This window comes from Uranotaenia lowii, chromosome 3, assembly GCF_029784155.1.
Source record: "Uranotaenia lowii strain MFRU-FL chromosome 3, ASM2978415v1, whole genome shotgun sequence".
In the NCBI taxonomy this organism is placed as follows: domain Eukaryota; kingdom Metazoa; phylum Arthropoda; class Insecta; order Diptera; family Culicidae; genus Uranotaenia; species Uranotaenia lowii.
The window spans coordinates 1,646,384-1,670,235 of NC_073693.1; the positions used below are offsets into that span (position 1 = coordinate 1,646,384).

The window sequence follows — 23,852 nt, forward strand, 5'->3', positions numbered from 1 at the left end:
TTCAGATTAAAATTGCATAAGCTCGAATGCTCTAGGTCAGTGGTTTTCAAAGTGGTCCCTACCGCCCCCTTAGGGGCGTTGAGAGATTCCAGGAGGGCGGTGTGCTCAATTATGAAATTTGGGGGTTGGAAGGCCTCAGGAGGGCGGTGAGGTCGTAATTCACATTCACAAATCACGAAACAATGTAGATTTATTAAAACAACGAGTAAATTCGATGCAAAACAATGAAATTCAATAATATCACAGAGCTGCAAGCAATTTTTTGTTCCAGTATCTCAGTTTTTTTTTTCTAAAAAAGTATCTAAAAGATTCTTTGAAATTGTCACAGGTTTTGTATACGCTCTACATGTTGGTCTTGTTTTGTGTAATTATTTCGGGTTATACTTAAAAAGATTAATTTTAGATGGCAATGTTTGATAATTGACAAGCCCACATAGCTTTGCGATGTGTTAATCCGCTCCTTTTCTTAGTGTTGTTGTTGTTAAACAAATGATGCTTCAAATATCGAGCAAATTTTCGTGGCCGCGATATATTTTATTGTACCTGAACTTTTTGGCAAACTATCGTAGTTTTTTTTTTCAATGAGTTTTCCACGGGGGCAGATCCGGAAAACAATTACTCACCTGTAAAAAAAAAAGAGAAAAAAAAACATTAGAATACATTTATTTGTTGAAACACCCGACGAACTCGAAAAAACTTAACTTAAAAAGATTAATTTTAGATGGCAATGCTTGATAATTTTTAAAAAGTGTTGTCTTAGAAAATCTGCTAAACAGAATAAAAACCTTTGAAAAAATCTGTGTAAAAAGTAGTCATCTGTGATTTGGTGATAGCTTTTTGGAACGAAAATATGAAAAAATTATTTTAGGTAAGAGAATTTTTATTTTAAGTTTTTACTTGTTCATCTTTATTTCAATTGGTTGAAAAACTCAATTGTGCCATTTCCAATGGATAAACTTTAAATTTATTCGGTTATCACTAACATTGCCGGAATTCAACTATTCGAATTTAGTTTAAACTTAAGACCCGTGAATGCTGCATAACTTTGAACATGACTCAATTTACTGGACAGTGATTAGTTTCTATTCAATAATACAAATTAATGATGAATATAGAATTTAGTTCACCAAAATTTAAGATAAATGATTTTATATCAAAAGAAACTGAAAAATTAGTTTAAGTAATTGTCCAGGAAACTTTGTAATTTATTTCGAAAAAATTGCATTTTTATTTCGGAGGAAATAGTATGAAAAATTAAATTCTAAAAATCACGAGATATAGTTTGATATATAGAAAATCGTTTTTTAAGATTTTCTAAAAATTTACCCGGGGGCGTTGAGCTGAAAAGTTTTGCAAAAGGGGGCGGTGAATGCAAAAAGTTTGAAAACCACTGCTCTAGGTATTGAAAGTAAGAAACACTCGAGTTCCGTGCTTTCTCACCCTTTGCACGGCTGTTTGCACGGTGTGTTTGGGCGTTTTTTTTTTCTTCGGATTGCTGCGATCGTAATTTGAATGTGAAACTTCGCGTTACTTCGTGTTTCATAGGGGAATCAGAAAATAAGTAGAAAATGTTGTTGCCGAATAAAAAAAAACGATTTCAGAAAAAAAATGTTTATTAAGAAATACATATTAAAGGTAAAATAAAGGAACACAAGGTGTGATTGTTTAGAATGAGGAAGTGGGGAGATAAAAGCAGAGCTGCAAATTATCAGTGTCAGACAGCCAATATCAGCCGACTTTGATACTGCTTAGCATATCTTTGTCACGCGATACTGATTTTTGTTCAGCGACATAAGCTTACAATGTCATGGTCAAGTTGAATGAACGACATCGTGCTTGCTGTAACTTTTTTCTTCTTAAGTCAACTACTACATTTTTTCAACTATTGCGCAAGTTATAACGTAAAATCCATCCCAACACAGTCAGAAATAGAAAGACGATCGTAAGTGTGAGTCGAGTGGAGTGCAAAAGTGTCATTCAATATTGACATGGCTGCCTGACTGACATTGTAGCTTGGTCATTCAACTGGTAGACGACTTCAATATTCTTTCGATAACATTGACTAGGTACAGGACGTTGGTCAGGGTGGAACGATATTGACTGAAATTTACCAGCCTTGGATAAAAATGATAAAAACGGTAGACAGAAAAGGGCATTACTGTGTGTTTGGTTGGGTTGTGTAAAGGAAAAGCGTATTTGGTTTGCAAAGAAATAAAAAAAAATGTCAGAAAAAGGAGAATGAAAAAGCATAGCTGGCAAAGTATAGGAAAATCCTGAGTTATCAGTCCTATCGGGGGGTTATGAGCGTAGCTTAATGAACAACTGGTGGATTGTGTTTGGATTCCAGTATCGCCAATAGATGTTGACAGTAAGTCCCTTTACCTGACGATGGGAATGATGTGTTTATTTGAGATACCTGCCGGAATACCAGTAGTAAATGTGCTTACAACATGTAACATGTCTTAAATTTTAAACTAGTTTCAAACCTCATTGATTAGTTTTTCCAAAACATACTTTCATAGACACGTTATACATTCATATAATAACAGTTCGTACAAAACCCCGCCGCGGGGTAGACATAGGGTATACAACAATATAGATTTGATGAACTATTATCGTTATCTAGCTCTGGGCAGGTAGTTCCACCTCCTTGGTTTTGAATGAAAAATTTTGCTTTCCCATACAAATTTCCATACAAAATTCAAACTCGTTGCGCTAATTTAGGACTGAATGTATGGCTTTAAAAAAATGTATTGCTATTTCTGGCAGCAAAAACGATCAAAAAAGCTATGAGAGGTGTACAAATTAAAGAATTTGAAATTTCCTTTCAAAGCTCGCAGCGGCAGTCTTCAAAGAGCAACCCATGTGCGATGTGTAGATAAGTTTATAAACACACTTGAACTCTTTCATCATAGTACGTGTTGAACTTTCTCATCTGTAAACATATTTGAACTCAAGTGTAGTGTGCAAGATCGAGTTCATGTTCAAAATGGGTACGCACTCGCATGTTTAAAATGCAATCACAGCAATCAAGCATTGGTATAAAATATCCTGTCCACAGTATTTGTTTTGAATTTGACTATTTACAGTGCACTGCGACGTTCGAAGTTTTTGTGAGTGATGGTATCAAGTAGATTGACCGGGCCTCCACATCTGATTAAGATCGCAGATTACGATCGTGCTGAGAAGATTGTTACGGAGGCGGTCGGGGAGGATTCAAGGAAGGATATAAGGCGATCATCGAGCAGTATCGTTGCAGGAAATTTTTAATGCCTTATGAAAGCTTTTTTTAATTATTCTTTTTAACATTTTTTAGATAAGTGGTGATAAGAAACGGATTGTAAATACGATATCATTTCCGATAGAATTTGGCTGATTCAGTGTTGGGTGATGTTACTCAATTTCCCCCCTTGATTTGAAGATGCTATTAAGGCGCCACCTCAAAGACGACAGACGACCATTTTGATCTGGAAAGTTTAGTCTAGGCTACTACTCGGCAACCTTTGAAGTCGGAAGAGCCTTAAATTGAAATATTCCAAATTAATCAGTATAGTAAGAAAAAATAAAAAATACGTTGAACATAACTTTTCGGTTCCACACCCCCCCCCAGAATTGAAATAATCCGAACAATTGAAAGATGAAAAGAAGAGAATGAGTCTTCATCAATAGGCGCTTCTTACTCAATGAATTATCTTGTTTCGAACAAATTTGCATACGTGCCAAATTTCATTAAAAACCATTCTTCGAGATATTTCATGTTTCACATTGATTTTATAAACCTTTAAAACCTCTCTCTCCTCTTTTAAAATTGGGGTCTTAGATACTGTAAATGGTCGGCCTTCAATCAGACTTAACTGAGTATCGTAAGGAAATTCTGGAACAACTGAATTTGAATCTCGTATAATTCATATACGAGATAGAAATCGGAGCGTGTTCTTGTTTATGAACATCGAAGACTTCTTTCTTTCAGAAGACAAATGTCCCCAAAACTCAAGATTATTGATAAAATACGATGATTTTCAGTTCGTTTAGCATTCCCCATCACAAGGTACATTTTTTTCTGTTACTCAAATTGTACAGAGTTACAGAAGTTACAGAATCCAACTCAGCTCGAACACAGACGACTATTCTGTGTACAAATTCATGTTCGTACCAGAGTGCAAAACATCGATGCACCCAAGTACAATATTTACGCTCGGGTTGCTTTTTTAAATAAATCTATGTATAGAAATGCATGCAAGCTCATGTTGAACTTGCGCCTGGAATTTTGTACCCAAGTTGAACTTGGAGCATGTTTTCGTGAAGACTGCGCAGCGGTCTAGTTACATACATCTTTGTTGAGATTTGTCACATCGAAGCAATCGATGAGTTGAATAGCCACACACGCATGGTGTTTATTTATCATGTGAAAACAGTTAGTAAATCTTACCAGGATGATTGTGTTGTATAGAAGCATGTTCGGAAAGTCTAATAAAAGTATTCAAGTTCCTACCACTGTACAAGTTGGTCTCTCCTTTCCACTGCCCAAGTGGCGCTACAACAGGTTATGGATCCAGCACTAGTGGAAAGGAGGAGAAGCGGAAACAACAGTGGCAAGAAGAATCGGCACCAGAACCAGGATGTGCGACGAGCCGAAACCAAGGGAAGACAACGAGCCAGGATAACAAATTGGGAGGTCATCGAGACAGGAACCAGAGCCACCTGAAGCTCGTCGATGCTGAGCCATTATTGAGAGGTCGTTGAGCCGGGCCATTGGAAAGTCGGCGAGCCGGGATCCGCGGAAGGTTGTTGGATCATTTCGCATAGGAGGAGATCGACAAGCCAGGACATAGAGGTGGTCGTCGAACAGGTGCCCCGGATGGTTTTTTGGTCGGATTCATTAGTAACGAACCGAAATCCATTGGAGCCAGCGGAAGGTTGTCGTGCCGTGCTTTGGTGAGGTGCCGGGCCAGAATAAGTGCGTCGAGCCGGAAAAAACAAAGTCGTCGGACCGGACCCACTGGGAGACGTCAATCCTCAAGAAAGGCGTCGAGGCGCTGGAGTAAGCTTTGAGCAAGGGAGTCGAGACTAGAAGTCAGTTGGAAGGTCGTCGGATCGGAGCTAGGTGAAGGTCGTCGATTCAGGGATCATTGAAAATCGTCGGAGTATAAGTGACAAAATTTAAAAAAAAGCTGAGATAAGCATCTAGAACGAATCTTTGGCCGCCAAACATCATATGCCATTTAAATCATAATTTTATTCAACTATTTTCTTATGTTTTGGTCTCTGTGAAAAACCCCAAGGTACCGAAAGCCACATTTGGTTTGGCGGCAAAGAGGTATGTGCAGCACTCCTTTGCCTCCAAAGTCCTTCTGAGTGATGTACTTATACCCCTTCGCATACATCCCTAACGTGATTTTTCAGAAGGTAGTGCTTTTTCATCGGGACTAAAAATCAAAAAAAAAACTTTTTTTGTAATAGCTGATGATGTTTAAAAATTTACCATCAACAGTGATTCATTTGATTGCATTTAGTGATAATTCTTGAAGACAAAATATTATTTAATTATTTTTTTTTTTTTTTTTTCATTTAACCGCCAATGAGTGGATAACAAATTCCTGATTTCCGGTTATTATTATATGGAGTGTGTCACGGATTTCAGACTTAAACAAAAGCTTGAAAAGAACAAAACTAAATTGGGTTAATCTTGAAGCGCCTTTCGTTAATTCACTGTTAACAATCAATTCATAGTGACTGGAAGTCCCTTTCCAATGCCTATTTGGAATTGATCCACACACACATCCAGGCACACAAAACATATAGTGATTGAAATTTAGTGGAAAATACCTTACACGAATTATTATAAATTTTATCCTGATAATAAATCGTTGTTTAGAAAGATTGACTAGAAGTTGACAAGACCAGGTCGATCTTTAGACATAAAATCTCTTGACTTACTGTACCAGAGTATATTTCACATCAAAACATCAAAAACTAAATTTATGCAAAAATTGATTGAATCTTAAAGAAATAAATATTTATGTTTTCTTACCCATATCAACAAGATCAAAACACCTAAATGTGAAAATTTGTTGGTGGCAAAGGGATATAAGTGAATTTATTTGGTGGCCAAGGGGTATAAGTGCCAAAATAAAAAAAAAAATATGTGTCGCTTCAATTAACGTTAAATAAACGTTGTTTATTTTGGAAATAGCTGTAAAATACTTTCTCATTGAGGAAGATCCTTTCCATGAAAAAAGTTCATAAAAATTTTTCATGGTATTTACTGGAACACAACGAAGTTGAAGTGCCTTTTTCTCTAAATCAAGTTCTAAGCACTTATACCCCCTTGGCTCCAAGGACCTCAAATAGAAGGGGCTTTCAACTTCTATACAAATCATCATTGGTCCCTAAACCCTCGGAATCACAAATCAACGGTCATAGAAACACCTATTTTCAACTGATGAGTGCTATACAACCTTAACTTTCTTAATATTTGGGAGTGTTTCAACTTGTTCGTTTCTTTTTTAATTCGAAACAATATTCATCATTTTTTTAAATTTGGTTGTTCATCAATTTCTATGGATTTTGCTAGTTGTATCAAGTTTAAGGGGAACTTGAACTTGAACCTCCCCTCATTTCAAAAGTGAGAAACGTCACTTATAACTTCGAATAAGCTTTTCCTGTCAAAACTTGCGCGTGTGCCAAATGAAATAAATGATCTTTTTGTGTCAAAACATGGTTGTACATCAAATTTAATCAAAATCGTCTTATAAATGTTCGAGTATTAATTACTTGTTGACTTTGTATGGGAGTCCCCAGTTTTCAAAGAAGCATGGACCATTTTTAGTAAACTAAGTTATCTCATCATGTCAAAAATTGCATAGAGTAAGGTGGGGTAAAAATACGAGTCGGGTAAAAGTACGTTTTGGGATTATCACAAACCAAGAACAGTAAAATTCAAAACTCTGGCGTGGATGGATAGCTATTTGGACTGCCAACAACCTGCCATAATTTGTTTTCGAAGAAATTGGAGTGCAAATTAAACCGAAACAAATTCGCTGGTTCATTTTGTTCGAAAACCACCGTGACATTGTCTCGATACACTTACACATTTCCCCTCCAAATGAAAACAAATGATCCGGATGAAAATTTCCTACCTCTACAACGAAGACGACGAAAGTTGATTAGAATTGATAGCTCGCACTCAACAGGAAACCCCCTTTCTATGCAATGCGCGATGATGAGAAAGGGGTCATCCGGATTTGTACCCGGGCGCACCACAAGAGTTATAATTTGGTAAACAATTATGCCTCATTGGATTCGAGGTGCTGGGGTTATGGTGGACGCTAAACGCCCCCCGAAAATAGGTGGCCAGGTCAGGACCAACCGAAGTGAAGGTGAAAGAAGAAAGCAGAACATTAACTAACTACTGGCAGTCCCCTTTCCCGAACTCGAGATTGGGGTTTTTTCTGATTTTTTTTTTTGCCTCTATAGGTCTCTAACAACAATTCCCGAGTCGTCGCGTCAACAAAGCGTGAAATTCTGATTGCGCGACCAACCGTTTCGTAGACCTGGACCCTGGACCTGGATCTTGATGGTGGGGTAGTAGTTTTTCGATGCCAGAGTTGGGGTCGAGTTTAGCAAAAAATGACGAATTTAGAGCTCTCTCTCTCCATTTCTGGAGTCAATTCACTATGCTATTTATCTAATTAATTTGCACTAACTGTTGCTCTCGGATTGCGGCTTGCGGGTGATGGATGGATGGCTGGATGGATTGAATGGATGGAACGAAAAAAAAAAGGTAGACGAACATGGTTAACCAACGACGAAAGAGTAGAAAGTTTTGCTATTTACAAGGCAATATAGACAGCCGGAACGACGACAAGAAAGAGACAGAAAATTATGATGAGGTTGATTCGTTCGTTCGCTCGTAATAGGAAATGGATGTTTGCTGACTTAGTTGCCGCGCTTCTTGATGACAGCGATGCGGCGGCGGTGTGCCGAAGCTCTTTCTTTTTGCTTCTTTTTCCTGATTTTTCGAACCGCCAATAACGCTTTGCCGAAAGAGTGAAAAAAGCGGACCGGAAATTTGGCAATCGTTCCGTTTTGGGCCGAAAATGCTCGCAAAGAGGTAGGAAGCATTTTTTTCGGTTTATCTCTAGCGCATTTTGCATTAATATTTTCATCGGGTTGTTCAAAGCAACAACAAAAAATTAATGCGACGACGATGAAACTAAGCTGGATTTTATATGGTGAGATAATTGTGAGAAATTATGCAATAAGAGCCGGCGCGGCTATTTGTGTCTGTTTGTCTGTGTGTGTTTGAGTCACATCTAATTTAGAAGAGCTCAATTCATTATGCCTAAAGCTTAATGATCAGGAGAAGGGGATTTAATGAAGAACATTTCTAATGAGGTTGTTCATCTTTTGTACTCTTTTTTTCCTTTTACCACGAAAAACTAGAGGAATAATCAACTTCCACCAATTTAAAATTCCATTCCGCAGACTTTTGGATAGTTCCCAATCGAAAATTTTACTTAGAATAACGTCTTACGGACACACAATGAGGCTGGAAATTGAAAAAAACCCGATAGAATAAGGGGTTAAAAAACTCTTTCACTGTTAAAGACATCCGATCCAAGGTATCATTCAACATAAAAATCATTGATTGGCTTGTCGCCTGCCCGTTCCTTTTATCTTCAAAATAAAAATTTTAAAATTGAAATACCGAAAATTCTCAAAAAATCAACAACAATTTAAAAACACAGACCCCGTGCATTTTTTGGCAACATTCGCTTTGGTAACATTCGTGTGCCAAAATCGAACATTTCAGAAAAAAACATTACCTTACAGTTTTCGCTATAAATGGATCAATATAATTTAAAAAAAAAAACAAAAATATGATTTTACGTTTTTTAATGGTCACAAAATACAACAAAAAAAAAACAAAATATTTGTAGAACAGTTATCACGCACTCAAAAATGACAAACAGACAAAAATTTCATAAAATTAAAAAAATCAATACCAAAGAATAAAAATGACAAAAAATAGCTAAAATATCATGAAGAATGACAAAACTAGCATATGACAAAAAATAAGATAAACAAAAATGACTTAAAGCTACGTTAATGATAATAATTATAGTTATTTTTGTATTAATAAGTAAAAACAAAGTTGAGAAAAAAATGGTTCGATTTTGGCAGCACAAAATATTCGGGCGTGTTGCCAAAAATGAAAAATTGAATTGAGAAATGATTAATTTTTGTAAAATTTTAAATTCAAATTTTAATTTTCGACACATCTTTGAAATTTTGAAATTTTCAAAATTAACGGTTTTTGTAGTTTTGAAATAAAAATTATAAAAAAATCAGTTTTCAATTTAACAAAAGTAAATAATTTTGGGATTGTACAAATTGTTCAAAAATTACAGAGATAAACAAACATTTTCAAATAAAATGATAATTGGGATTTTCAATAATATAAAATATATTCAGAATTTTAAAAATATTTTGTTTGAATTTTTTTTACAGTTTTTAAATCACTAAAGATTTTAAAGGCAAATCCAGAAGTTTCATTTTGTTTTTTTACGATGAAAACTTTAGTAATAAATAATTACATAGACCTTAAAAATTTAATGAAATAACTTTTTTTTATTTAAATGTTTAGTCATTTTCACAGTTTAAAATTTTTTGAAATTTTAATAAATACGAAAGTTTTTAAAACTTTCATGTTTTGTTACAATTTCGTCAATTTTGTCAAGGTTACCACAGAAAAATCTATAATTTCACAAAATTTCGCAGAATGTGTCGAAGATTATTTAAATTTTGTACATATCCAAAAATATATTATTTTGTTGTCAACACTTCTTTCGGATTTACACTTTTTTTTTCAAAAATCATGATAAAATTGAATTAATTTCACTTGATTTTTCTCAAGTATAGTGTAAAAAAGAACGAATTTTCAACTCTTTTTAATGAAATTAATGCTATTTCTATCCCCTTTTTTTTTGGGTGAAATCGCAGGAATTCAGATTTTTTTTTCGCAAAAACACAGTTTTTTTTTGCGGCAACTTTGACGATGTGGCTGAAAAAAAACCCGATTGAATTAGGAGCCACAAAACTCTGTCACTATTAAAGACATCCGATCGAAGGTAGCATCATACATAAAGATCGTGGATTGGATAGTCGCCTACTCCTTAGTTAAATTTCTGAAATTGGAATACCGAAAATTCCCGGAAAATTTACAAAAGTTTTCAAATATTGAGAAATTTTTAAATTTTGGACAAATTTTAATTGGAATATTACAAAAAATTTGAAATAAAAAAAAGACATTTTTTCTTTCAAATTTACGATGTTTTAAATCAACAACAATTTTCAAATATTTTCGATATATTCCTCAAATATACAAATTTTTTATATAAAAAAAACGTAGATCTTTTTTTCAAATTCACAAAATTTCAATATTTTGAATTGAGATTTACAAACATTTTCATAAAATATGATAACAGAGTTTTTGAATTATATAAAATAATAACAGTTTAGAAAATATCCAGAATTTAAAAACTCTATTAAAGCTTTTAAATATTTAAAGTTGAAAAAAGAAAATCATCAAAATATCAAAAAGCTCCATTTTGTTTTGTTTGTTTTTTTTAATTTAAAAATATTCAATAATTATAATTAAATTGTGAAATTATTATTTTTTAAATAAAATGTTATAATTTTGAGAACAATTTAAATTAAAAAAAAAAATTAAAGTTTCAAAAATTAGACGATTTTGAAAAATTTCAGAAAATTTTGTTTTGTCAATTTTGACTTATTTGATAGTTTTTACAAATTTTAAAATAGTAAAATTATGATGATTTTAAAAATATCAACAATTTGGACATTTTTTGAAACTTGATTGATTTGATAATTTTGACAAATATGTCAATTTAATCATTTTTTTTTTCAATTTTTTCCATTGTTTTCAATTTTGCAAATTTCTAAAAAAAAAATCACTTATGTCAATTTTGTCAAATGTGTCGCTTCGTGTATTTTGTCAAATGTTGCCAAATTTCAATTTTCTCTGTTTGGTTTACGTGGAAAATTTAGACAATTTTGATTGTTTATACAATTGAACAATTCTGACATATCTGATAAATTTGATTATCTTGACAATTCGGAATTTTTGTTTAACAATTTTGATAGTTTGTCAGTTTTGTCAAATGGATCAATTATACCATGCTAAATTTGTAAATTCACCCATTTGGTCTATTTTGTCAAGTTTGTCAATTTTATAAATTTTATTAGTTTTATCAGTTAATAATTTTGATTTACTTAACAATTTTGACTATTTGGACTATTCTGACAAATCTGACAATATTGGTTATTTATCAATAAAGTCCATTTTGTCAAGTTTGTCAAATAAGTCAATTTTGTCAATTGAGTTAATTTTGGCACTCTTATCAATTTTGTGTATTGAGTAAATTTTGTCAATTTCAACAATTTCGTCAATTTGATAATTTCCTTTTCACAGTAGACTATTTAAACAATATTAACAACTTAAAGAATTAATTTTGAAAATTTTGACAATTTCGATAGTTTGAATTGTAATGTAGAACAAGATTGCTGGAATTCAAAAACATCATTAAAAATTCATTTTGAAATGAGTTGCTCGCAAGTGCCCTAGAAGCAGGGTTGCCGAAATTACAGAAAAATTTATGAATTCACACAATTTTGAGAGAATTTTCCTCACAGAATCTGTGTCACAGAACACAAAATTTTGGAAATATCAAGATTTTACAGAATTTTAGAATTTTGGACGTTTCTAACAAAATTCAATTTTTTATGTCATTATAGTTAATTTTTCTAAAGTAAAATGTAAAAGACTCAGTTTGACATGACTTTTGACGGAAATAAATGGGAAAAGCATGACAAAAAACCGTCACAGGATTTTTGGGTAAAATCACAGAATATTAGAATTTTTCTTTCTTCAAAACACAGAACTTTTTTCGGTAACCTTGCCTAGCAGTCGGTTCGTTTTTGTTTTAATTAGATGCTGTGTGGCCCGTTAAAAAGGGAATTGTTTTGTACTACGGAGAAGTCATTGAAGAGTCAGAATAGCGAAAAACGGAAAAGTGAAATATTATTTTAAAAATTTTGTGTAAGAAGCTGTAAGAGAGATAAGAAGCATTGTGAATTCTTTTGAGGATTTTGTGCTGGGAAAAAAGGCTTCGCGCGTCCGTTTGTGTTGTCAAATTCAATTCTGCCAAGAAATTAGTGATCACTATTTAGACAAAAAAGTGTTATCCTTGCAAAGCAACGAAATAAAAAAAATTACTAGAATAATTTCCGAAATTTTATTCTCTAAGAATGGCTTCGGGAAAAGGGGAAAAAGAAAAAGATTCGCTGAAAAACCAAGCTGTTCTAAGCGTGTTCGGTCGCAAACACGTTGCCTTGACAACAACCAGCGTAGTGCTTTTGGCGACGTTTCAAATATGATTCAGCGCTTGCTGTGATTGATTTAATGTGGAAGTGGCTACTTTAAAATTTGTATTTCACAAATATTCCAAATGGAAAAAGTTGCTACCAGTTTATGTCAGTTTATGTATTCTTTTGTTATAAAGCTGTTTGATTACATTTTGTTCCATACGACGTAATGAAAGCACATGCTAGATTTAAAATTCATTTTAAAAATTCAGGCAGAACCGATAGAACTTCCAACACAGTAGGCCATTCATTTTTTGTAGAATGAAACAATGGAAAAGGTGACAGTTTACACGCACCCACTATTCAAATCACACCTTCCAGTTACAATACCGATTGACATTCCATCCATTCACTCTCTTTCGCTTGCCTAAATCGGATCAGGAAGAAGGAGATCGATTGCTTCATTCATTGCTGCAAGCCGCTTCTGCAGAATAAATAGGAAATTGAATGCAATCCAGCAACTAAAGCGCGCTGTTTTTTTTTCTTTTCAGATTTGTGTGTCAAGGGGGTGGCACTCCTTGATTTGAATTTCAGATTTGTCACCGCGACGTCGGCTTCATCACGGAATTGCATCGTCGTCGTCGTCGTCAAGCCAAAGTCGTCGAAGTCAGCTGCACTTTATCCTTTTATGAAAAGTGACCTCTTTTTTTGTTGTCGTTTGCTGGTTTCCCCTAGAATTCAATATAACGGCACGCCGAGAAATCAATAAAACATGACGAATAATGAAATATGGTAATTGCGAAGGTGAAACTGAACCGAATAAAAATGGGGGGCCTAACCTTCGAATACTTATGTACTTGGAGTTGAAACACACCACAGCACAGATCGATGGATGACCCTGGCTATTGATTGGCGAAAATCGATAGCCCAATCCGATAAAAAACCCCTCGTCACTTATTAATTATCCGCTGAAGGCTCAAAGTCCAGAACTGTGAGCCAAAAGCCCCAAAGTCTTTATATTCCTTGCTATTCATTTCTACTCTTCTGTTTATGACCTACTAACATGCAAGTTTCCTTGGGGACATAAACTGCCTGACTGTTTTTATGCTTCTCGAACCAATCGTAGCCGTAGCAACCCGGTTGGTCTCAAACAAACATCTCTCTTCCGTTAAGTGTCGACGACTAAAGTGACGCTTTTTCCGCGCGGCTTGCTAGGATGAAGACGATTTACCGTCGCCTACTAGTTAGTCAGTGGCGTTTCTTCCGTCGATATTTTGCGAACGATCGAGACGTGTCAACGTTTTATGTTCCTCGACGAAGATCGTCATCTCGCGATTCCGAAGAGTCCAACCAGTGAGGTGGAGTCTTCTTCCCTGACCCCGCCGCGGCAAAAGCTCGCTGGCCACACTTGTTTGCACCCGGCATTGGCCTTGTAATTAGATACATTTTACTACTTTTTGCGCGCGTTTATTTCGCCGCGCAATTCTCCTAGTTAGTTTACGTTTCGTTTTGGATTTGTTAAGTCGGTTTTTTTTTCATTTGTGAATTAAACGATGATTGAAGTGGCAATAAAAAAAAGAGGCGCGAGAATAGAGATGTTAATTAAAATGCGAAAACTAAACGACGCATGTTGGCTACCGGCTAACGATGTTTTGAGCTAGAAGAGATATGTGTTGACTGAGTACGATCAACTTTTGATCAAGGTTGAACACCTTGGCTGTAAATTCTTCTGTAGGTCGAAAAAGTCACGAATAGAATGTTTATATACTGATTGATTTTATTGTAAAATTATGACGTAGGTTTTGAACCACATGGGGCTCAATCTTCTACCAACTGGAACTCGCAAAAAATGTTTCCCCATTTAAAATAACAAGCTTTCAAATTATCTTTAATTGAATGACAGTTAGTTTTGTATTCTAACAAAAAAGAACTCTCAACTAGAACTTCGATAGAAATGAAATCCAACCTCCTGTTTGCTGGGCCACCATTTGAATAATTAAGTAAAACTTAATCTTGCCTAATCACGATGATCGATCTATGGGATGAAGCCTGCCATTGTTGTAATCATTAAGAAAGACGCAAATCACGCTGCCAGTTCTAGCTCTAAAACGTTGATCTAAACCACCTTCTTCTTGTCCCTTCCTTTTTTCCTTCCACCCATAAAATGTCAATGACTCTCGTAGTCGTAACTCAACGCCAAAGAGAATTGATCAAAACGATGAACAGTTTTTATCACTTTCCACCAATCTCCGGCCGTTTTCGTTCTAAGTAAGTAAGTACAAAAATTGAGAACGAGATGGTAGCTTTCGTGGCCAACAGCTTAAGAATAGAGTGTGTATTTTGAAAGGTCCATTCAACTTCGGCAACAATAACAAAAGCCCCCCGAAAACTTCTGTACCTATAGCTATTTTTTCCAAGGTTCTGTTAAAATTTTGCCAACGATCGTTGTTGTTTTCTTTTGCCACCGCTCAAGAAGATCGTTCCTACCCGGTAGGGCAATAACTGAACAACTTAGCTGTTTCCTTTTTTGGAAGCTCGTTTGGATGCGAGAGGTTATTACCTACTATCAAGAGGTTAAAGGCACTCAATTTGCACCGTTCGAGGCTCCCGCATTACGTGTGATTGGTTCTCGGATTCCTGGCTTCCCGAGATCAATTTTGAATGACCGGGCTTTTTGGAATAAACTACAGTTGAAATTAATTTTAAAAAAATCTTCCTGAAATTAAACATTTAAGCTTTTATTAACATAAAGTGCGACCAAAAAGCTTTGATAAAACCACTGAAGCATAAAATTTTTTCAAAGGCTGGAACTGATTTTGCTTTAGTTAATGGCAGCTTTAATATTTTTTATAGATAGTTTCTGAAATAGGATTAAGATTGAGATTAAAATTGAGTGCGACTAAAAAGCACTTTTTTTCAAAAGATGGAACTAATTTTGCTTGAGATAATGGCAGTTTGAATAAATTTTTGTAGAAAGTTTCTGAAATAGGATTGAAAAAGTTTTCAACAACAACTTGCAAAGTATTGTTCTAACACCAATTAAAACGCACAAATTTCTCTGATTATTGGGTGTCCAGCTACTAAAACCGCACTGATTGTCATTTTTGTCATTTTTGTCATTTTTGTCATTTTTGTCATTTTTGTCATTTTTGTCATTTTTGTCATTTTTGTCATTTTTGTCATTTTTGTCATTTTTGTCATTTTTGTCATTTTGGTTATTTTGGTTATTTTGGTCATTTTGGTCATTTTGGTCATTTTGGTCATTTTGGTCATTTTGGTCATTTTGGTCATTTTGGTCATTTTGGTCATTTTGGTCATTTTGGTCATTTTGGTCATTTTGGTCATTTTGGTCATTTTGGTCATTTTGGTCATTTTGGTCATTTTGGTCATTTTGGTCATTTTGGTCATTTTGGTCATTTTGGTCATTTTGGTCATTTTGGTCATTTTGGTCATTTTGGTCATTTTGGTCATTTTGGTCATTTTGGTCATTTTGGTCATTTTGGTCATTTTGGTCATTTTGGTCATTTTTGTCATTTTGGTCATTTTGGTCATTTTGGTCATTTTGGTCATTTTGGTCATTTTTGTCATTTTTGTCATTTTTGTCATTTTTGTCATTTTTGTCATTTTTGTCATTTTTGTCATTTTTGTCATTTTTGTCATTTTTGTCATTTTTGTCATTTTTGTCATTTTTGTCATTATTGTCATTTTTGTCAGTTTTGTCATTTTTGTCATTTTTGTCATTTTTGTCATTTTTGTCATTTTTGTCATTTTTGTCATTTTTGTCATTTTTGTCATTTTTTTTTTTTTGTCATTTTTGTCATTTTTGTCATTTTTGTAATTTTTGTCATTTTTGTCATTTTTGTCATTTTTATCATTTTTGTCATTTTTGTCATTTTTGTCATTTTTGTCATTTTTGTCATTTTTGTCATTTTTGTCATTTTTGTCATTTTTGTCATTTTTGTCATTTTTGTCATTTTTGTCATTTTTGTCATTTTTGTCATTTTTGTCATTTTTGTCATTTTTGTCATTTTTATCATTTTTGTCATTTTTGTCATTTTTGTCATTTTTGTCATTTTTGTCATTTTTGTCATTTTTGTCATTTTTGTAATTTTTGTCATTTTTGTCATTTTTGTCATTTTTGTCATTTTTGTCATTTTTGTCATTTTTGTCATTTTTGTCATTTTTGTCATTTTTGTCATTTTTGTCATTTTTGTCATTTTTGTCATTTTTGTCATTTTTGTCATTTTTGTCATTTTTGTCATTTTTGTCATTTTTGTCATTTTTGTCATTTTTGTCATTTTTGTGTCATTTTTTTGTTATTTTTTTGTCATTTTTGTGCCATTTTTGAGTTATTCTTTTGTCATTTTTTTGTTCATTTGTGTCTTTTTTGTGTCACTTTAGTGTCATTTTTTTATCATTGATGTGTCATTTTTAATTTATTTTTGTGTCATTTTTGTGTCATTTTTTTGTCAATTTTGTGTCATTTTTGTGTCATTTTTGCTTTATATTTGTGTCATTTTTGTTTAATTTCTGTGTCATTTTTATGCTATTTTTGTGTCATTTTTGTTTCATTTTTTGTGCCATTTTTGTGTCATATTTGTATCATTTTTGTGTCATTTTTTGTGTCATTTTTGTGTCATTTTTGTGCAATTTTTTTTGTTTTATTTTTGTGTCATTTTGATGTTTTTTTTGTGTCATTTTTGTGTCATTTTTGTGTCATTTTTATGTCATTTTTATGTCATTTTAAAAAGACATACACCGTCTTAGCCGATTAAGGCTTTACAGACTGAACAAATGACGTGGACTACTTAAGATTAACATTTAACACCCAGTACCGAGATGGGAATCGAACCCATGCCATCAGTGGACCAGCGATTACCGTCTTACCACGCTAACCACTCGACCACCGAGACGTACGAATTTTTGTCTCATTTCTGTGTCAGTTATGTGTCATTTTTGTCATATTTATGTCAGTTTTGTCATTTTTGTCATTTTTGTCATTTTTGTCATTTTTGTCATTTTTGTCATTTTTGTCATTTTTGTCATTTTTGTCATTTTTGTCATTTTTGTCATTTTTGTCATTTTTGTCTTTTGTGTCATTTTTGTCATTTTTGTCATTTTTGTCAATTTTGTCATTTTTGTCATTTTTGTCATTTTTGTCATTTTTGTCATTTTTGTCATTTTTGTCATATTTGTCATTTTTTGTGATTTTTGTGTCATTTTATGTCATTTTTGTGTCATTTTTGTGTCATTTTTGTGTCATTTTTGTGTCATTTTTGTGTCATTTTTGTGTCTTTTTTGTGTCATTTTTGTGTCATTTTTATGTAATTTTTGTGTCATTTTATTGACATTTTTGTGTCATTTTGGTGTCATTTTCATGTCATTTTATGTCATTTTTGTTTCATTTTTATGTCGTTTTTGTCATTATTGTCATTTTTATTATTTTTGTCATTTTTATTGTTTTTATAATTTTTGTCATTTTTGTAATTTTTGGCATTTTTTTTTGTTTATAATTTTTGTATTTTTTGGAAATTTGGTTATTTTTTTTTTTAATTTTGGAATTTTCGTAATTTTTGTTATTTTCTCATTTTGGTGATAATTTTTGTGTTTTTTATAATTTTTGTTATTTTCTATAATTTTTGTTATTTCTGTAATTTTTATTATTCTTTTAAATTTTGTTTTTTTTTTTTGTCATTTTTGGGCATTTTTCCTTGGCCTACTCTGACTGAGATCCTATGCGCCAAATCTCGATTTCTGGAATGCGCGTCGCTTTGAAGAATGTTGACGTTTGACGTATACCGACTTGACATTGGTGCTTTCTGACAAATAATCGAACACAATTGTCCTCGACGCCGGTTTTAACACCATTGTTTAACGCCATCAGCTTTTACGCCACATTCAACATTCCTCACAAAGTTGAAGCTGTTGGTATTGTTGTCGATGGGTTCTTCCCGAACAAACCCATTGTGAAAGGTAGATACCTCCTAGTAGATGGACAAAAAATTACCTCACTGGTTAAAATTCAATCTGTGCTCTCTGTCTCTTTCGCTCGTCAAAGTTCCATGATTACAACACCATCCCTGTTCGAATAACGGTCAGAAGTCAGCTATCACAGCAGGCGGCGGCCGTTGGACGGGAAATAGTTTTCCAAATCCATCCCCATCTTTCTAACCGGTTGCAAACCGAAACTAAAACCGAGCTCAAGTTCATTGTTTTTCGACTCTACTGCTGTATTGAGTTTGCTGGGTTGAACCAATTGGCGCCCCTGAAAATACGACGCGCTAACTTCATTCAGACAGTTGCCACGCAACGCCTCCACTAACGTAAACGGCCTACTGGGTGCAATTTTGGTTTTTCCGGAAAATCAACCAGCAACAGCGATGGTTCAAATATTATGGATGTCAGCCATTCGACAGTCATAACAACCGTGCTGGCTGGGAAAGTTGTCAAACGATTTGAGCGTAACAAAACAATAACACACACGTCACGTCGCCGACTGCTTTGTCTGGTTGAATTAAAATGTCATGAATGAAGGAAGGGATTGTAAGTTGTGTTGATTTTTTTTGTTTTGGTTAGTTACTAACCGACAAACGTCATGCTTGGGAGACAAAATTAAAACAAAACTAAAAAAGCCGTTCACTGAACCTTCCTTATTTCATTTTACGTTCATAGATAATTGGTTCCAAGAACCAAAAAGCAAACATTTGAAAGCAGTGTTGCTATAAGTTTTTGATCATTAATTTATGATAAATGCCATACAAATATTTAGACTAAATATAGGTCCTTTGTTTCGGTGGTTTCCGGCTGTAATATTTATCGATTAGTCTATAGATAGAACGCTTCATGCATTCTACAAAATGCCCAATAGCGCTTGACATTCGCGTTTCAAAGTCTACTGTAACTACTACTAAGCCATTGAAATTTTCGTGGTCGTCGACCCTGAAGCTATAAAAGAGCGTAATAGCAAACGAGTTGCTGCTTTGAGAGTGGACTGACGGACTGACATACCCCGGTGGACGTTTTGTAACGGTCTCGGGGGCAGCTGATCTAAATTTGACTAGAGAACAAAAATATCGCAGCGAAAAGAACGACGAACCCAAATTAGCACAACGCGAATCGAATCGAAGCGAGAACGCACATTGTTGACGATTTGTCGAAGGAAGAACGGTTCCGAGCACATGGAACGAATGCGGTTCAATATTTGAACAGCATTAACACAGTTAACAGAATTCTAAAGAATCGAGTAAACCATAAGAAAGTAACATCTGGCGATCCTGCCACTATTAAAAAAAAAGATTAATCAAGTCTTATCATAAAATATAAAACTCGAAATTTTATACACCCTGTTAAAACAGCTTCCAAAAAACTATCCATCAGTAGAATTTAATACCTTTTTCAACGACCGATCCCAAAGGTCACGCGGGCATAAAAGGGTATGCGAAAAAATATTCTCAAATAACACTTTCACTAAAATTCCATTTTTGAACACAATAACGTCAACAGCCAAAACAAACAAAAAAAACTACTCTCAAGGGCTGCTGCGACTCCACCCCGAGAGGAATATACAAAGATGCGAAATTTAATCCACATTATGTCAACGATGCGTTCTGCTACGATGATTTGCTGCCTCTGCTGGCGGCTAAGCGAAAAGTAAGAGCGCCAAATAGTCCGGTACCCGACTTCAGCAGACAGAAGACGCGCACGGGGTGTCATAAAATGTTCAAATTTACAACCCATTCCCAACCAAGGATGGTCGGCACCGAAACCGGTAGCTTTCTGAAGGAAAACGAAAGCTTTTCCAACCGACTGTTTTCGGGTTGACATAAAATGTCTAACAATAGCGCCGAACCCGGCCAATGCCTTCAAAAATTAATAATCCGTCTGTTGAAACACGTTTTTTTCGGTTTTCAATTTATCTAAAGCTTCGGTTTTTTTTGTCCCCCTTTGGTTATTGATTGTTTTCAGCTTTTTTTCGATCGCAGTAACCCTATCTTCACTCACGACATGGTGACGGTTCCGGCAATGCTTGGATTACGCATTTCAGTGCCTGCTAAGGTCAACGTTGAGTTTGGAGTTTTTGAATTTTTCCTTCCTAGAATTGATCTACAAGCAAAAATAAATGTTTTCAGAAAACATTAGTCAAAATCTTGCGTTAATATTTACACTCAAATTCGGGGTGTAGTGTATGTGGAAGTTTGAAAACATGTGGGAAAATGCAGTTTGACAAATATTAGTTTGTTCGACAAGTTTGTCCAAATACCTACTTGTGTTTCGTATCTTAAGAACTCAATGATGCTAAAATATGTCACAATACGGTAACTTTGCACTTCTTTATTTTTTAAAAGGGTTTTTAAACTAACTGGTTTATTTTTTCCAGAACTTAGCATTTGAATTTTCAAAATGGCTCTAAGGCGAATCAACAACTTTTACTAAAAAACTTTTACGTGTCAAATTGATAAAAAATATAAAACTAGGATGTGCTAGAGGCGATATACTGAAACCGATATACATAACGAGAAAACGGAAGACACAAATAGCGCTATCTGGCGACAGAAATGGAAATATTACACTGTGATTTTTTTCGGAGCTTTGATCAGAGATGCCAGGTGTCCTGACTTTTCAGGATTTGTTCTGATTTTTGAGGATCGTTTCGAAAAACTCTCGAATTGTCGAAATTTTCGAAAAAAAAAGTTCACTCAGATACAGTACCGTTCATAATTGTATAGAAATTGGAAGCACGCGCACTGCCACTTTGACTTTGAACTTCCATAACTTTTGACTCTGATGATATTTTTTGATCAAATTTTCTGCGTTAGATAGATCAACTATCACACTATTATATCACAAAATTTGAGCTTTCTGGAGTTTGTGTGGCCTGAGATACAGTCATTCTACGAAAATCGGACTTTTTGGACTTTTCTCATTTAAACTATAATATCTCAGAAACTAACTTAATTTCATTTTTTCATTTCATCATTGCTTTTGCCAGACATTTTTTTACTGATTTGTGGATGGAAACGATTATATTCTCATGAATCGTCCAAAATTCGTTAGAAATCGCATTTTCAGGTTCATGCCTTAAAAATTGTACCTCCCGTAACTTTTGATCCCATCAATAGAACTTTCCAAAAACTTCAGACATGCTTACTTAATTATTCAACAATCACTCTGCAAAATTTTAACAAAAAATGTAGTTTAGTTCCTGAGATATTGCAGTATGAATGAGAAAAGTAAAAAAAGTCCGATTTTCGTAGAATTACTTTATCTCAGGCCACACAAACTCCAGAAAGCTCAAATTTTGTGATATAACAGTGTGATAGTTGATCTATCTAACTCAGAAAATTTGATCAAAAAATATCATCAGAGTCAAAAGTTATGGAAGTTCAAAGTCGAAGTGGCAGTGCGCTTGCTTCCAATTTCTATACAATTATGAACGGTACTGTATATCTTGGTGTTTGAACCCAAAAAAAAATTTATTTCGATTAAAAAAAAATTCTATTGAAACAAACTCTTTTTTAATTGATCAATGTATTATGAGTTTGATTCTAAAAAAAAATGTTTTGAAACAAAAAATTTGTTTTCTGAATAAAAAACTTTGATTCAAATTATTTGTTTTAATTTCAAAGGTGAAATAAATAAAGGAAAACATATAAGAAACAAAGAAATTTTTATTTGTCCCAGAATCAAAGTAATTTTCCTTTGTTTGGCTACTAAACATAGGAAAAATCCTTTGTCCTAAAAAACTTTTTCGCTGCGTGTTCCTTAAAATATCCACTTCCCCTTAAGTTGATTAACTTGATTTCTTTAACAAACTTTTACAACAACTAAAGGCGGTCATTTTGACTGGAAAAAAATAGGGTGGTTCAAAAGATTTCTGAGATTTGAAAATTATTTCCTAACTATTGAAGAACATAATAATTCAATAAACTCACCAAACTTCAACAATTATTCTCTTGAACTGATAGTTTTATGACAACTTTTTTTTTCTTGATATCTTGTCATGGTGATATTTTATCAAAATCATTTATTGGGCAACATTTTAGATAATTATATTGCGCATCTTTGTTGAAAACGAATTACCTAGATTTGTTTTTGTTTTGAAGATATGAGGCAATATGTGTTGAAAAAAAAACTAATTTAGAGCTTCAATAACTCCAAATGGAGCAAGTCAAAAATTTTAACGGTTATTGCATTTGAAAGTTCATGTTACTATCTTCACAATATTAAAAAAAAAACTGAAGATATGTTTTGTGATTAATGCATTTAGCAATCACGGAGAAAAAAGTATAGTATTTTTAACAATAACCCACTTACATTCAATCATATTTCTGATTAATTCTAGGCTAACTATAAATATTAAACTATCAACTATACATACAATAGACTGTCGAATTGATTTTATGTGTTAAACAATACATATAATAGATTCAACTATATTGATATGATTGATTTTGCGCACTCAACTATAAATATCATAGATTCAACTACATATGTATGATTGAATTTCTTCATTCAACCGTAAATATGATAGATTCAACTATAAATGTATGATTGATTCTATTATAAATAAAGTTGATTCAATTATACAAAAATAGTTGATTCAATCATATTTATAGTGGATTCAATTATTGTGTATTATAGAATTAAAAGTTAATTTTATTTGATTTAATTCATATATATATATACAAAGTCATCATATTTAATATTGATTAGCTGCTATACCATGCTAGAAAATCATTTATTATTGATTTAATATACAATACTAACAAGAACTGGCAGCTTCCGCCATAGCTGCCATCGGGTGGTACGCTTTGCATGTACCGGGGACCTCGCTTCGATCCGAAATTTTCCTTCCAGCTGGTGAACTGCCGCTTACTGCTCCAGCCTGAAGGTCCTCGGATCTCAGCAGCAGGATCAGAAAGCTGCCACACCATCGCTGCCATTGGGTGGTCCGCTTTCCATGTACCAGGAACACAATCACGGGGACCTCGCTTCGGTTCGAAATTTTTCTTCCAGCTGGATAACCACCATGCAGGGATGAACCTAGAAGAGGGGAACACAGATTATAAAACGCTGAAAATAATTAAAAATTGTTATTTTTTCAATATTACCCGCCGCGTTTAATTCGCCTTCGTTGGTGAGTGAGCAACCAATTCCCGATGGTCGACAAGCCGCATTTCGGTTCCCTGATGACGAATTTCCTGATGACACAATCTATCATAACATTATAATTTTATTTACTATATTTATGGTTCAAGACCTAGAATCAATCATACATTTGTATTTGAATCTATCATATTTACAATTGAATCAATTATACCGCTACAGTTGAATCTATTATAGTTATAGTTGAATGCCTAAAATCAATGATACAATTGTAGTTGAATCTATCATATTGACAATTGAATCAATTATACCACTACAATTGAATCTATCATATTTACAGTTGAATCAATTATACC

The 23,852-nt window shown here is 33.7% G+C and overlaps 1 protein-coding gene across 1 annotated transcript in view; it reads right to left on the minus strand.

Moving 5' to 3' along the window:
- The window catches only part of LOC129758743 (uncharacterized), a 43,493-nt gene extending 19,882 nt beyond the window's left edge, over positions 1–23,611 (minus strand). The window contains exons 1-2 of the mRNA XM_055756342.1: positions 23,502–23,611; positions 23,158–23,433 (exon numbers count right to left, since the gene is read on the minus strand). Coding sequence (XP_055612317.1) covers positions 23,158–23,433; positions 23,502–23,611 — 386 coding nt within the window. The remainder of the gene's footprint in view (positions 1–23,157; positions 23,434–23,501) is intronic.
- Between the last annotated feature and the right edge of the window lie 241 nt (positions 23,612–23,852).